Source organism: Lepus europaeus, chromosome 12 (genome assembly GCF_033115175.1).
Source record: "Lepus europaeus isolate LE1 chromosome 12, mLepTim1.pri, whole genome shotgun sequence".
Classification (NCBI taxonomy): domain Eukaryota; kingdom Metazoa; phylum Chordata; class Mammalia; order Lagomorpha; family Leporidae; genus Lepus; species Lepus europaeus.
The window spans coordinates 55,956,756-55,970,095 of NC_084838.1; the positions used below are offsets into that span (position 1 = coordinate 55,956,756).

At 44.0% G+C, this 13,340-nt stretch overlaps 1 protein-coding gene across 1 annotated transcript in view; it reads left to right on the forward strand.

Annotated features, from left to right (window-relative positions):
• The first annotated feature begins 2,381 nt into the window (after positions 1 to 2,381).
• HAUS6 (HAUS augmin like complex subunit 6) overlaps positions 2,382 to 13,340 on the forward strand; it is a 51,867-nt gene continuing 40,908 nt past the window's right edge. The window contains exons 1-4 of the mRNA XM_062208156.1: positions 2,382 to 2,788; positions 6,957 to 7,052; positions 9,651 to 9,729; positions 11,969 to 12,101. Of these exons, the coding sequence (XP_062064140.1) occupies positions 2,661 to 2,788; positions 6,957 to 7,052; positions 9,651 to 9,729; positions 11,969 to 12,101 (436 nt within the window). The 5' untranslated portion in view covers positions 2,382 to 2,660. The remainder of the gene's footprint in view (positions 2,789 to 6,956; positions 7,053 to 9,650; positions 9,730 to 11,968; positions 12,102 to 13,340) is intronic.

The window sequence follows — 13,340 nt, forward strand, 5'->3', positions numbered from 1 at the left end:
GGCACAGTACTAGGTTTGTTATGAAGATTAAGTAGTTATCATTTGTAAATGATAACATTTACAAATTTACATTTGTGGTAGGCAGAGCCTACCACAAAACAGCATAAATAAGTATTAGTTAAATGAACAAATTGTAGAAACAGTGGCTAACCCAATAGCTATGGGCATCCCCAGTGCTCAGGTTGTGGTCTCAAAATATCATTTCACACTAAAAGAAACCAGGGCTTCTTGGAAGAAATGACTGATTCCAGGTGTGGGAAAGATGTACAAAATAAGCCTTTTTTTAAAAAAAAATTTTATTTATTTATTTGAAAGTCAGAGAGGAGAGGCAGAGAGAGAGAGAGAGAGGTCTTCCATCTGATGGTTCACTCCCCAATTGGCTGCAGCGGATGGAGCTGTGCCGATCCAAAGAAGCCAGGAGCTTCCTCCAGATCTCCCATTGGGTGCAGGGGCCCAAGGACTTGGGCCATCTTCTACTGCTTTCCCAGGCCACAGCAGAGAGCTGGATCGAAGAGGAGCAGCCGGGACTAGAACTGGCGCCCATATGGGGCGTTAACCAGCTGAGCCACAGTGCTGGGCCCCACAATAAGCCTTGAACTTCCTGCTATCCCAAATAGCAAGGAGGCCAATTTGAAGAGGCTACCATTGGCCAAAGAAAGGACAATCTGTATCTCTATAAGGATGGTAAATACAATAGATCAACCCCCACAAATATGTTTAAATCCATAATTTTACAATGATGTATGTATCATTTATATATATATATAAAATTGCATATGTGAACTGCCTAATTGGTCACTCTTAGAAGCCAGGAGCCAAGTGCTACCTCCTGGTCTCCCATGTGGGTGCAGGGGCCAAGGACTTGGGCCATCCTCCACTGCCTTCCCAGGCCACAGCAGAGAGCTGAACTGGAAGAGGAGCAACCAGTACAGTGTCTGGTGCCCCCAACTGGGACTAGAACCTGGGGTGCCAGCGCCGCAGGCAGAGGATTAGCCAAGTGAGCCACAGCACCAGCCAAACTTGAAAAACTGGTAAATATCTTGAAAACTGGAATGAATTGATAATTGATATTTTATCCTTCCTTTTATTGTATCTTTACCACTAGGTAACCAGTCAATGTGAGAAAACTTTTCTTCATAATATAAAACATAAAATAGTAGTTCCATTAATCAATGAACAATAGGTGAATTAGAATATAAACATCTTGCAACCTCCAGTGAATTAAGGAATCTAATATTTGGCCATCAGTGCTTGTCAACAGCATAGAGACATCACATGCTGCCTAATGAAGAGTATGTATGATTTCTAGTCTTGCCAGAGGGATCAGATCAGAATGTGATCAGTCCTCTGGATCCAGGTCCCAATTAGAAGGAAATACAGAGAACAGGGATAGTGGAACATGTTGAATTATATCATAAAGACACAATCAATAAAACCTAGACTGTGGGAAATTATTATGGTCCAATAGCCCCAATTCTTCAACAAACTGTAAGAAAAAAAGCATTACAGCAGAATTGTGGGTGTGTGAAAAGTAATCTTTATAATAAATTATATATTTAAAAACAAACTCGGGAATTAAAAGACAAAAAATTAGTAAAGACAAATATAAAAACTACAGTGTCTTAAGAAGCGCACAGGTGCAAAGAAGCAATTACTGTAAAAGTGAGAATGAGGGGAGGGCTCAGTGGGTTAAGCCATCATTTTGGATACCCACATCCCATTTTTAGAGTAGCTGGTCCGTCCCGGATACTTCGACCTTCTGATTTGGCCTCCTGCTGATACACCTAGAAGCAGCAGATGGTGGCCCAAGTAGTTGGCTCCTTGGCACACGGAGACCTGGGTGGAATTCCTGACTTCTGGCCAGCCTGACTGGTTGTTGCAGGCATTTGGCGAGTGAATCAGTGAATGAAATATCTCTCTCTGCCTCTTCCTCTCTCTGGACCTTGACTTTCAACGAAATAGGTCTCTTTAAAAATTTACTTATTGGAAGATCTTTTTCTCTTGTTTTCTTTCAAATAAATAAAAAAAGTAAAGCGGCTCAGAGGTTAGGTGACTTGTTCAGGGTCATATAGCCAAGAATAGTTAAAGGTGGAATCCACTGCTTTTCCCACTGCCTTGAGCCACAGTACTCCACTTGACGGATGTAACCTAACAAGCACACAGAAGCAAAAGGAACCGCACAACAATAGCAACCTGAAACCGCTAAGTCGTAGGGCGGCCGCAAGAGTAATCACGCAGGCGCAGCAAAAGGTCGCTTGCCGCGCAATGCACTGTGGTCCTTGTAGACCCCTGCCTGGGCCTGACAGGAAGGGATGGCGAAAAGGGCGCATTGCATGGCGGTAGATGTAGTCCCCTGGCGGGGGGGAACCCTTCCCGGAAGCCAGGCGGCGCAGGCGCGCACTGCTCTTCCTGAAGCGCGGGAGTCTTGGTTTTGTGGTGGCTTCGCTTTGGCCGCTCTGCCGCCACAGCCGTTGGTGGCTTCACTTCCCGGAGACTTCTAGGCCATCTGAGGCGACATGGTTGCAGGCGACAAAGCAGCAGGCGGTGGCAATGCAGGGCCTGCCGCGACCTCAGGCTGTCTGTAGGCAGCGACCCTTTGGGCCCTCAGCCGCTGGGGCCTGCGCTTTCTTCCTGTGAAGTCACCGTGCCTTTCCGCGAGGATGAGTTCTGCATGGGTAACTTCTTTCGAAAAGGAGCATCTCTGGATGTACCTTCAGGCGCTCGGCTTCGAGCCGGGCCCGGCTACCACTGCCTGTGGAAAGATCGTGTCGCACACGCACCTCGGAGTGTAAGGAGGCTGAGGCCAGCAGGGCGAGGGTGCCTGATCGGGGAGACAGCCGGTGGACCCGCCCCTGCGCGGACTGGGCGGGTGGACGAATCAGGAAAGGCCGAGCGACTGCTGTGTCCCAGGCGTGGCTGAAGGCTGCAAAGCCCTTGCCCCAGGTGCCAGCCTGGTGACAGAGCCGTAGAAATTGGGAAACTGCTGGCAGCGCGGTATGGGATGCAGGGGCAGCTTAACCCTGCTTTTGGGGGAGGTGGGTGGGAACAATGGGCGCAGACGCCTTTTGGAATTGAAGGCTTCTTTGAAAACCGTTGTTTAACTTTAGTTTGTAATGTTTATGTTTAAAGATAGGAAACAAAGGCATGCCACATTTAGGAAAAAAAAAAAAAAAACCAGAGAAGGATATTAAAATAAAAAGTAGAACCCTCTTCCCTACTTTTACCATTTCTATTATGATCGTAAATCTAAATATATTAATGGGCTTTGTCTACTCTAGACAGTATTAACTTTTCTGCTATAAGCCAAGAAGAATTTGGGAGCACATTGGTTCTCTTAGTCTCAATCTATGTGATTTGTGTACTTTTTTTTTTTTTTGACAGGCAGAGTGGATAGTGAGAGAGAGAGAGACAGAGAGAAAGGTCTTCCTTTTTGCGGTTGGTTCACCCTCCAATGGCCGCCGCCGCCGGCGCATCGTGCTGATCTGAAGCCAGGAGCCAGGTGCTTCTCCTGGTCTCCCATGCGGGTGCAGGGCCCAAGGACTTGGGCCATCCTTCACTGCCTTCCCGGGGCCATAGCAGAGAGCTGGCCTGCAAGAGGGGCAACTGGGATAGAATCCCGACACCCCGACCGGGACTAGAACCCGGTGTGCCGGCGCCGCAAGGCGGAGGATTAGCCTATTGAGCCACGGTGCCGGCTGTGATTTGTGTACATTTTATGATTTCAATTTTCCTAGTGGCTGTTGTACTATTTTGCTTAGACCTCTATTTCTTGATTCATCAATCTCAAAAGTATCGCTGGATTCACTGCCATGTAATGTCACAGAGAAGTAGCTATTATTTATGATTAGCTTACCTATACTTCCCTTCTTTTCCTCAACATTTTCCGGTGTATTATAATTTACACTGTAATGTTTAGAGCTGCAATTAAGTTTTGTTTGGAAGTTACTACAGTTAACTTATGCAGGGTTTTTCCTACAAATCTGTTAAACACTGACCCTACTGGAATAGTATTTATCAGGTTAAGGTGATGTATTTATTAAAACTCCATTTGTGCCACATGATTTCATGTCCCACAGCAGTCTCATTTTCTGTGTACTGGTAGAGAACCTTGAAGCTTCTGGGCCCTGCTGAGAATGATTCTCAATACCATTCCATCTTTCTCCTGTGTTTTGGCCATCTTAGTTTTCTCTTTACTGGCTTATCTGTCAATGTAACTGTAACTGCAATCTGTTCTCTGCCTTTGAAAAAATATTTTTTTTTAAAAGATCTATGCAGAGGCATAGAGAGAGAGAGGTCTTCAATCTGGTGGTTCACTCCCCAAATAGCTGCAGTGGTGGAGTTGGGCTGATCCAGAGCCTGGAGCTTCTTTGGGGACTCCCATGTGGGTGCAGGGACCCATGGACTTGGGCCATCTTCCACTGTTTTCCCAGGCCATAGCAGAGAGCTAGATCGGAAAAAGAGCAGCTGGGACACGAACTGGGCCCATAGGGGACGGAGGCTTAGCCTACTGTGCCACAGCACCGGCCCCCAGGTTAAGCCTTTCAAGTAAATAAGCAAATCTGAAAAATTTTTTAAAATTTATTTGAAAGGCAGAATGACAGGGAGGGAGGGAGAGAGGGAGAGAGAAGGGGAGAGAGAGAGAATATTCTATCTGCTGGTTCATGCCACAGATGGCTGCAACGGCCTGGGCTGGACCAGGCCAGAGCCAGGAGCCTGGAATACCATTCTAGTCTCCCATGTGAGTGTAGGGGCTCTACTTTTTGTTTGTTCATTTTATTAAATATGGCAAAATTCATTTTGGTTTTTAGTTCTATTGGTTTCTAGTTTCTGTATCCATGTAGTTGTGTAACCGCTTTTCTTATAAAAGTTAAATGTACACTTACTATGATGCAGTGATCCCATTCCAAGGTAGAGATTGAGCGTCCCTAATCCAAAAATCTGAAAGCAAAAAAAAGTTTGAGCAGCTGACTTTTTGGATTAAGGGTGCTCAAGAAGTAAAGTGTAAGGAGATATTCCAAAATCTGACACACTCTGGAATCTTTTTATTTTTATTTATTTATTTATTTATTATTATTTTTTTTTTCACAGGCAGAGTGGACAGTGAGAGAGACAGAGAGAAAAGTCTTCCTTTGCCATTTGTTTACCCTCCAATAGCCGCCGCGGCCGGCGCTCTGCGGCCAGCGCACCGAGCTGATCCGAAGGCAGGAGCCAGGTGCTTCTCCTGGTCTCCCATGGGGTGCAGGGCCCAAGCACTTGGGCCATCCTCCACTGCCTTCCTGGGCCATAGCAGAGAGCTGGCCTGGAAGAGGGGCAACCGGGACAGAATCCGGCGCCCCGACTGGGACTAGAACCCAGTGTGCCGGCGCCACAAGGCGGAGGATTAGCCTGTTGAGCCATGGCGCCGGTCCCACACTCTGGAATCTGAAACACCTCTGATCTAAAATATTTTGGATAAGGGATATTTAACCTGTGTTTAGGTAAAAGGTTTGCACTTGAGGAAAAATTATGAATTGCGTAACAGACATTGTATTAGAAGGGAAGCAAGGCTTCATAGTTTTTGTTTGTTTGTTTTTTGACAGGCAGAGTGGATAGTGAGAGAGACAGAGAGAAAGGTCTTCCTTTTTGCCATTGGTTCACCCTCCAATGGCTGCTGCGGCCGGTGCATCTTGCTGATCCAAAGCCAGGAGCCAGGTGCTTCTCCTGGTCTCCCATGCGGGTGCAGGGCCCAAGGACTTGGGCCATCCTCCACTGCCTTCCCGGGCCATAGCAGAGAGCTGGCCTGGAAGAGGGGCAACCGGGATAGAATCCAGTGCCCCAACCGGGATTAGAACCCTGTGTGCTGGCGCTGCAAGGCAGAGGATTAGCCTGTTAAGCCATGGCGCCGGCCAATTCATAGTTATCTAGGCCTGAATTATGGTAGTAGTTGGTAAAGAGACCCTTCATTTATTCATTCAGCGACTAGTTATTAGGATAGTCCTAGGAATAAAATTTGTGGTAAAGACCCTGAATTCTGGTCAAGTGACATATTTCAAATGCATGCTTTTCTGCTTCTTGATAATGTATTTTTGGGCAAATTCAGTAAGTTTGTGAATCTAACTTCTCTCATCTGTATATAATGAGAATGCTGTAGCTACTGTCTAGTGTTATAAGATGAAATGAAACGATGCATGTCAAGCAGATAGCACAGTACTTAACCTCATATGATGACAGAAAAGATTAGATAAGAGTTACTGTCTATATGTAAAGTTTTTTTTTTTTTAGGATTTATTTATTTATTTGAAAGGCAGACTTACAGAGATGTAGAGGGAGAGAGAGGGAGGTCCTCCATCTGCTGGTTCACTCCCCAAGCGGCCGCAAAGGCAGGACTGTGCTGATCCAAAGCCAGGAGCCAAGAGCTTCCTTCAGGTCTCCCATGCGGGTACAGGGGCCCAAGGACTTGGGTCATCCTCCACTGCCTTCCCAGGCCACAGCAGAGAGCTGGATCGGAAGTAGAAGCCGGGACCTGAACTTGTGCCCATATGGGATGCCAGCACTGCAGGCTTTACCCACTACGTCACAGTGCTGGCCCCTACGTGTAAAGTCTTAAAATAATGCCTGTCAAGTAGGAAACTTTGAGAAAATGTTAGCTACTTTTGCTTTTATTGTTTTATATCATCATCATATCATAAGGCTTAGTTTTCTGTTTACCTAATTTATTAGGCCCTTTCTGTAGAATTTTTTCTTTGCAGTAAATCAAGTCCTGCCAGTTTTCTTCTGTTAGATTTGTTTCTAGAAGCAGAAAATAGAAACTTGTTGTATTTTTTAAATTGGTTATAAATGTATGTGAATGAGAAAAATTAATTTGCCTTGACCTCTTGAATTGAATGAAAAGTATTAATTTGTATCAGGCTTATTTAACTTTTGATTATTTTTAGTTTTATTAATCTTTTTTTCCCTCTGTTTCATTAAACCACCAGGAACATGTTTGATAAACTGAACCGTGATGCCTTTCAGATTGTTTCTTATTTTTTGTTTCAAACACTGGACCAGTCTCTCACCAAAGAAGTTTTCAAGTAAGGAAAAAATTATCTCATTTTCTTAAGTAGTCATTCTGATATTTGAAAATGGACTATTCCTTGTTATAAGCCAGAATTTTAACTTTGGGCTTTGAGTGGATGTCAAAAAATTCATGATTGAGTCTTAGAAATTTAGTGTTTAACTTTTGTAGGTATGAGTGGTTTTTTCTTTGCCCCCCCCCCCCTTTTTTTTTTTTTTAAAGATTTATCTGTTTGAAAGGCAGAGTGACAGAGAGGGAGAGTTAGAGAGATCTTCCATCTGCTGCTTTACTTCCCAAGTGGCCACAACAGCCAGGTCTGGACCAGGCTGAAGCTAGGAACCAGGAACTCCATCCTTGTCTTCCACGAGGATGGCAGGGGCTCAAGCACTTGGGCCATCTTTTGCCGTCTCCTCAGGCACATTAGCAGGAAACTGGACTGAGAACAAAACAGCCAGGATTGTCTAATTTTACTTACTATTTCTCTGTAAACCTTTTATTTTTTCAGAGAGATATATATATATATGATACATGTAAAAGCATCAGTTACTATAGGCAAAAATAATTTCAATTAAATATAGTCTATTTTTATATGCTGTTAAATATTAAATGTTTTAAGAAGGAGATAGCTAGACCTGGTTCTGAGTTACTTTGCATGTAATTTGGGTTTGTTCTGTTTGGAAAAACTGTTTAAATTTGTTTTGATGTTTATATTGTGCCAGCACTGCTTATAATAGAAGAGTAACAAGTAAATCCTTTGTTGAGGGCATTATTTTTATTTTTGGTAATTTATTCTTTTTTTTTTTCAAAGATTTATTTATTTTACTTGAAAGAGTTACACAGAGAGAGAAGGAGAGGCAGAGAGAGAGAAAGAGCGAGCGAGCAAGGCCTTTCATCTGCTGGTTCACTCCCCAAATAGTGGCAACAGTCGGAGTTGAGCTGATCCGAAGCCAGGAGCTTCTTCCAGGTCTCCCACTTGGGTGCAGGGGCCCAAGGACTTGGGCCATCTTCTACTGCTTTCCCAGGCCATAGCAGAGTGCTGGATCGGAAATGGAGCAGCTAGGTCTTGAGCTGGTGCCCATATGGAATGCCAGCACTGCAGGCGGTGGCTTTACCTGTTATGCCACAGTGCCGGCCCCTGGTAATCTATTCTTATATTTTGACTTAAATTAAACTTGTGAGTGCCTAATAGAACAAGCATTTTTAGAAACTTTTCTTGGAAATTCCTATCATTATGACATAGGGCTGCTTCTTTCTGAATAAAAATAGAGATCTTGATTTTTCCTGACTGAATGTTATGACTTAAGCAATTCAGGAAAATATAAAGAGGGAAGTAGAAATCACTCCTAAACCCATCAACCAGAAACTCACTGTTATTCTAGCCTTTCAGTCTTTTTTTTCTATGTATATTAAAATATTTTGTTATAGAAATTTAAAAAATGAGGTCTTAAAGAAATAATTATGCCTCAGAGTAAAAATTTGGGCGAAACTAATTATGGGAAAACAATACATAAATTTTAAATTCTGGTATTTTTGACCAAAAAACTAAAACAAAACTTTTCTTATTGTATCTTCCTTAGCTACAAAAACAGTAGCATTGCTGGACTAAGATATGGGTTATCTCTGGGATTCATGTTCTGTTTTGGCTAGTCTTCTCTGCTTATGTGTATCCATTTATGTTTCTCTCATGCAAGTTTTTTTTTTCTTTGAAAAATTTGTTGATTTATTTGAAAGTCAGAGTCACAGAGAGAGAGGGAAAAGCTCGATCATTTGTGCACTGGTTCATTCCTCTGATGGCTGCAATGGCCAGGGCAGGGCCAGGCTGAAGCCAGGAGCCAGGACTTTCATCCAGGTCTCCCACATAGGTGCAGGGGTCCAAACACTTGTACAATCTGCTGCTTTTCCCAGGCCATTAGCAGGGAGCTGGATGAGAAGTGGGGTAACCGGGACTCAAATAGGTGCCCATATGGGATACTAGCATCGCAGGAACAGCAGCTTTACCCATTATGCAACGCTGGCCCCCTCATGCAAGATTTTTAAAGATTTATTTATTTGTTTAAAAGGCAGAGTTACAGAGAGGAGATCTTCCATCTGCTGGTTCACTTTCCAAATAGCTGCAACAGCTGGTTTGGGCCAGGTGGAAGCCAGGAGCCAGGAACTCCATCCAGATCTCCCACATATGTGGCAAGGTTCAAGTACTTTGTCTTTTCTGCTTTGCTAGGTGCATTAGCAGGGATCTGGATCAGAAGTGGAGCAGCCGAAATTCTGACTGTCACACTTTGCCACAATGCTGGCTCCTCATGTAAAATTTTTTTTTTTAGGTCCAATATACTAGTTTATACCATTAATCCAATGGGTCATTGAGTATTGTTCTTGTCAGCTGATTTTCTGAAATTTTAATAACTGCTCATTCCTTCATTAAATATGTCCTAAATTAAGTTGAACTGTATAGATAATTATAAGGCAAATGACTGTTTCTCACAAGTCGGTATCTTTAGCTAAAAATCTAGGAATGCTAGCTTTATTTAGCCTTATGTTTCCAGTAGGAAATAAGTTTGATTTTAATAAAAAATGTATTGCACTTGTTGATAATTCTAATGTTTTTATTTTTGGTAAGATTTTGCTGGCCTCCATTTGACCAAAAAAGTGAAACTGAATTCCGGAAACATTGCTATGAATGGTTAAAAAAGATTTCTGTAAGTATTCTTTTTTTGAAAGATGCAAACTTTAGAATGTTAAAAACTAACATTAATTTTTTAGAGGTACAGTCTCTTTTTAAAAATTTTAACATATTTATATGAGAGAGATAGACAAGACAGGTAGAGAGAATGATCCTGTCCTCTGATTACTCCTCAAATGCTTGCAGTGCCAGTGTGCTGAAGCCAGGTGGCAGAAACCCAATTACTTGAGCCATGACCACTGCCTCTGTAGGAAGCTGGAGTCAGGAGCTGGATCTGGGATTCATATTTAGGCAGTCTGGTATTGAATGCAGACTTCTTAACTGGCATTTCAACTTCCAGGCCAAATGCCTGCCTCATAAAGGATTCATTGTTTTTACTTTATGCTAGGAATACACACTTGGCACAGCATTAATATAGCACTTGGGATGCCCGAATCCCACATCAGAATGCCTGGGTTTGAATCCTGCCTCTGCTCCTGATTCCAGCTTATGACTAATGTATACCCTGGGAGGCAACAGATGATGCCTGAAGTAGTTGGGTCCCTGCCCATCCCATGTGGAAGACCTGGACTGAGTTCTGAACTCATGGCTTCAGCCTGCCCTGGGCCCATACATTGGGTAGCACTTGGGGAGTGACCCAGTGGATGAGACGTAGGATCTCTCTTAGTCTGTTTGTGTCTCTCTGCCTTTCAAATAAAATACAAATAAGTAAAAAATGGCTAAGAATAGCTGATGCAAGTTAAAAAACAATTACTAAGGAAATCTTAGAATTATATTGATTTTTGGTTGAGATTCTTTGTATTTCTCAGATACCAACTTTGCTGGCTAGGTGTACTAGAAATAGATTTCCGAGTTCATGGGAGTAAATATCACAGTTTTAATTAATTTATTTTATTTTAAAGATTAATTAATTTATTTGGAAGGTAGAGAGACAGAGAGATATTTCATCTGCTGGTTCACTCTCCAAATGATCACAACAGCCAGGTCTGGAGCAGGCTGAAGCCTGGTCTTCAAATGGGTGGCAGGGGCCCAACTACTTGGGCTGTCTTCTGCTTTCCTAGGCTGATTAGTAGAAAGCTGAATTGGAAGTGGCACTTTGATATGGGATGCTACCTTGCAAGTAGTGGCTTAACCTGTTAGGCCATGATGCTGGCCCTCAGAGTTTTTAAAGAAAAGTTTTGATCACAGATTATTATGGCTGTTTTCCCCAATGGTGTTAATTGTGGCATTGTTATTATAATTTTTTGTGAACAAATCCATTGAGTTTAGAAAAACCAAAAAATTCAACTTGTGGTTACAGTAGAATAAACTTTGTCAAGTTTTTTATGCTTTTAAAATTGTATAATGATACTAAGGTGTGGGCTGAGGCTGGTGATGTTGCAAGACCTCACTGTGTAAATTGGATATGTCCAAGCCACTGTTCTGTGAGGTGGGGTGCTGATGGCTGAGACGCCACCCTACAGTGCTCAAGGACATACTCAGCTTCTGCTAAATGACTGCCATACCATTTTAAAAAGCATATAAGCCTGGCGCGCGGCTCAATAGGCTAATCCTCCGCTTGCAGTGCCGGGACACCAAGTTCTAGTCCCCATCGGGGTGCCGGATTCTGTCCCGGTTGCCCCTCTTCCAGGCCAGCTCTCTGCTATGGCCCGGGAGTGCAGTGGAGGATGGCCCAAGTGCTTGGGCCCTGCACCCCATGAGAGACCAGGAGAATCACCTGGCACCTGGCTTCAGATCAGCACGGTGCGCTGGCCGCAGCGGCCATTGGAGGGTGAACCAATGGCAAAAAGGAAGACCTTTCTCTCTCTCTCTCTCTCTCTCACTCACTGTCCACTCTGCCTGTCCAAAAAAAAAAAAGCAAAAAAGCATATAAGTAGCAGGTAAATCTGCCACTGGCATCCTGTGTAGGTGCTGGTTTCAGTCCTGGCTGCTCCACTTCTGACCCAGCTACCTGCAAATGTGCCTAGGAAAGCAGCTAAGGATGGCCCGAGTGCTTGGGCCCTTACACCCATGTGGGAGACCTGGAGGAAGCTCCTGGCTCCTGGCCAGGCACAGCCATGGCCCTGTGGTCACTTGAGAAGTGAACCGGTGGATGGAGGCGCTCTCTCTGTCTCTCCATCTCCCTCTCTCTGTAACTCTACCTTTCAAATAAATAAATACATTTTTTAAAAAGAAAAATGAGCAGTGTGATGTAAATATGAATTATGAGTATTGTTGGTAACATTTTCAAATCCTCTTATTTCTTTTTTCCATAGGCTGAGTGTGGAAGTAGCTTTCCTCAAGTTGTTGGCTCCTTGTTTCTTTCTCCTGGTGGTCCTAAGTTTATTCATTTGATGTATCATTTTGCAAGATTTGTTGCAGTAAGATATATTAAAAATAATTCAAAAAGTAAGTTAAACTTGGAATTTTTGTTTGGATTGCTAAAATGTTATTGTTCTTCACAATATTTAAATCCTTAGGAGATTTTAATAAATCCAGCTAGAATTAAAATACTAATTTACCTCAAAAAGCCAATTGTTGGGCCGGTGCCATGGCTCACTAGGCTAATCCTCCGCCTGTGGTGCCGGCACCCTGGGTTCTGGTCCCAGTTGCTCCTCTTCCAGTCCACTACTTGCTGTGGCCTGGGAGGGCAGTGGAGGATGGCCCAAGTGCTTGGGTCCCTGCACCCGCATGGGAGACCATAGGGAGGTACCCGGCTCCTAGCTTCGGATCAATGCAGCGCCGGCTGTGGCGGCCATTGGGGGAGTGAACCAACGGAGGGAAGACCTTTCTCTCTGTCTCTCACTGTCTATAACTCTCTCTTTGTCTCTCTCTCTCACTGTCCAACTCTGTATGGCAAAAAAAAAAAAAAAAAAAAAAAGTTAATACTATTTTGGAATTATAGTTTGAAATCTTATATTAAAATAGGTTTCTATTCATGTATATATTTTTTAAAGACTTATTTATTTATTTGAAAGAGTTACACAGAGAGAGAAAGAGAGAGAGGTCTTCCATCCGCTGGTTCATTCCCCAATTGGCCGTAACGGCCAGAGCTGTGCTGATCTGAAGCCAGGAACCAGGAACTTCCCTCATGTCTCCCACGCAAGTGCAGGGGCCCAAGGACTTGGGCCATCTTCCACTGCTTTCCCAGACCATAGAAGGGTGCTGGATGAGAAGTGGAGCAGCTGGGACTCGAATCGGTGCAGGTGCCCATAAGGGATGCTGGCACTGGAGGTGGCGGCTTTACCCGCTACACCATGGTGCTGGCCCCTGTATATGTTTTTTTTTTTTTTTTTTTGACAGGCAGAGTGGATAGTGAGAGAGAGAGAGACAGAGAGAAAGGTCTTCCTTTTGCCGTTGGTTCACCCTCCAATGGCCGCTGTGGCTGGCGCATCTCGCTGATCTGAAGCCAGGAGCCAGGTACTTCTCCTGGTCTCCCATGCGGGTGCAGGGCCCAAGCACTTGGGCTATCCTCCACTGCACTCCCGGGCCATAGCAGAGAGCTGGCCTGGAAGAGGGGCAACCGGGATAGAATCCGGTGCCCCAACCGGGACTAGAACCCAGTGTGCCGCACCACAAGGCAGAGGATTAGCCTGTTAAGCCACGGCGTTGGCCCCCCTGTATATGTTTTAATATGAGTGGAGAAAC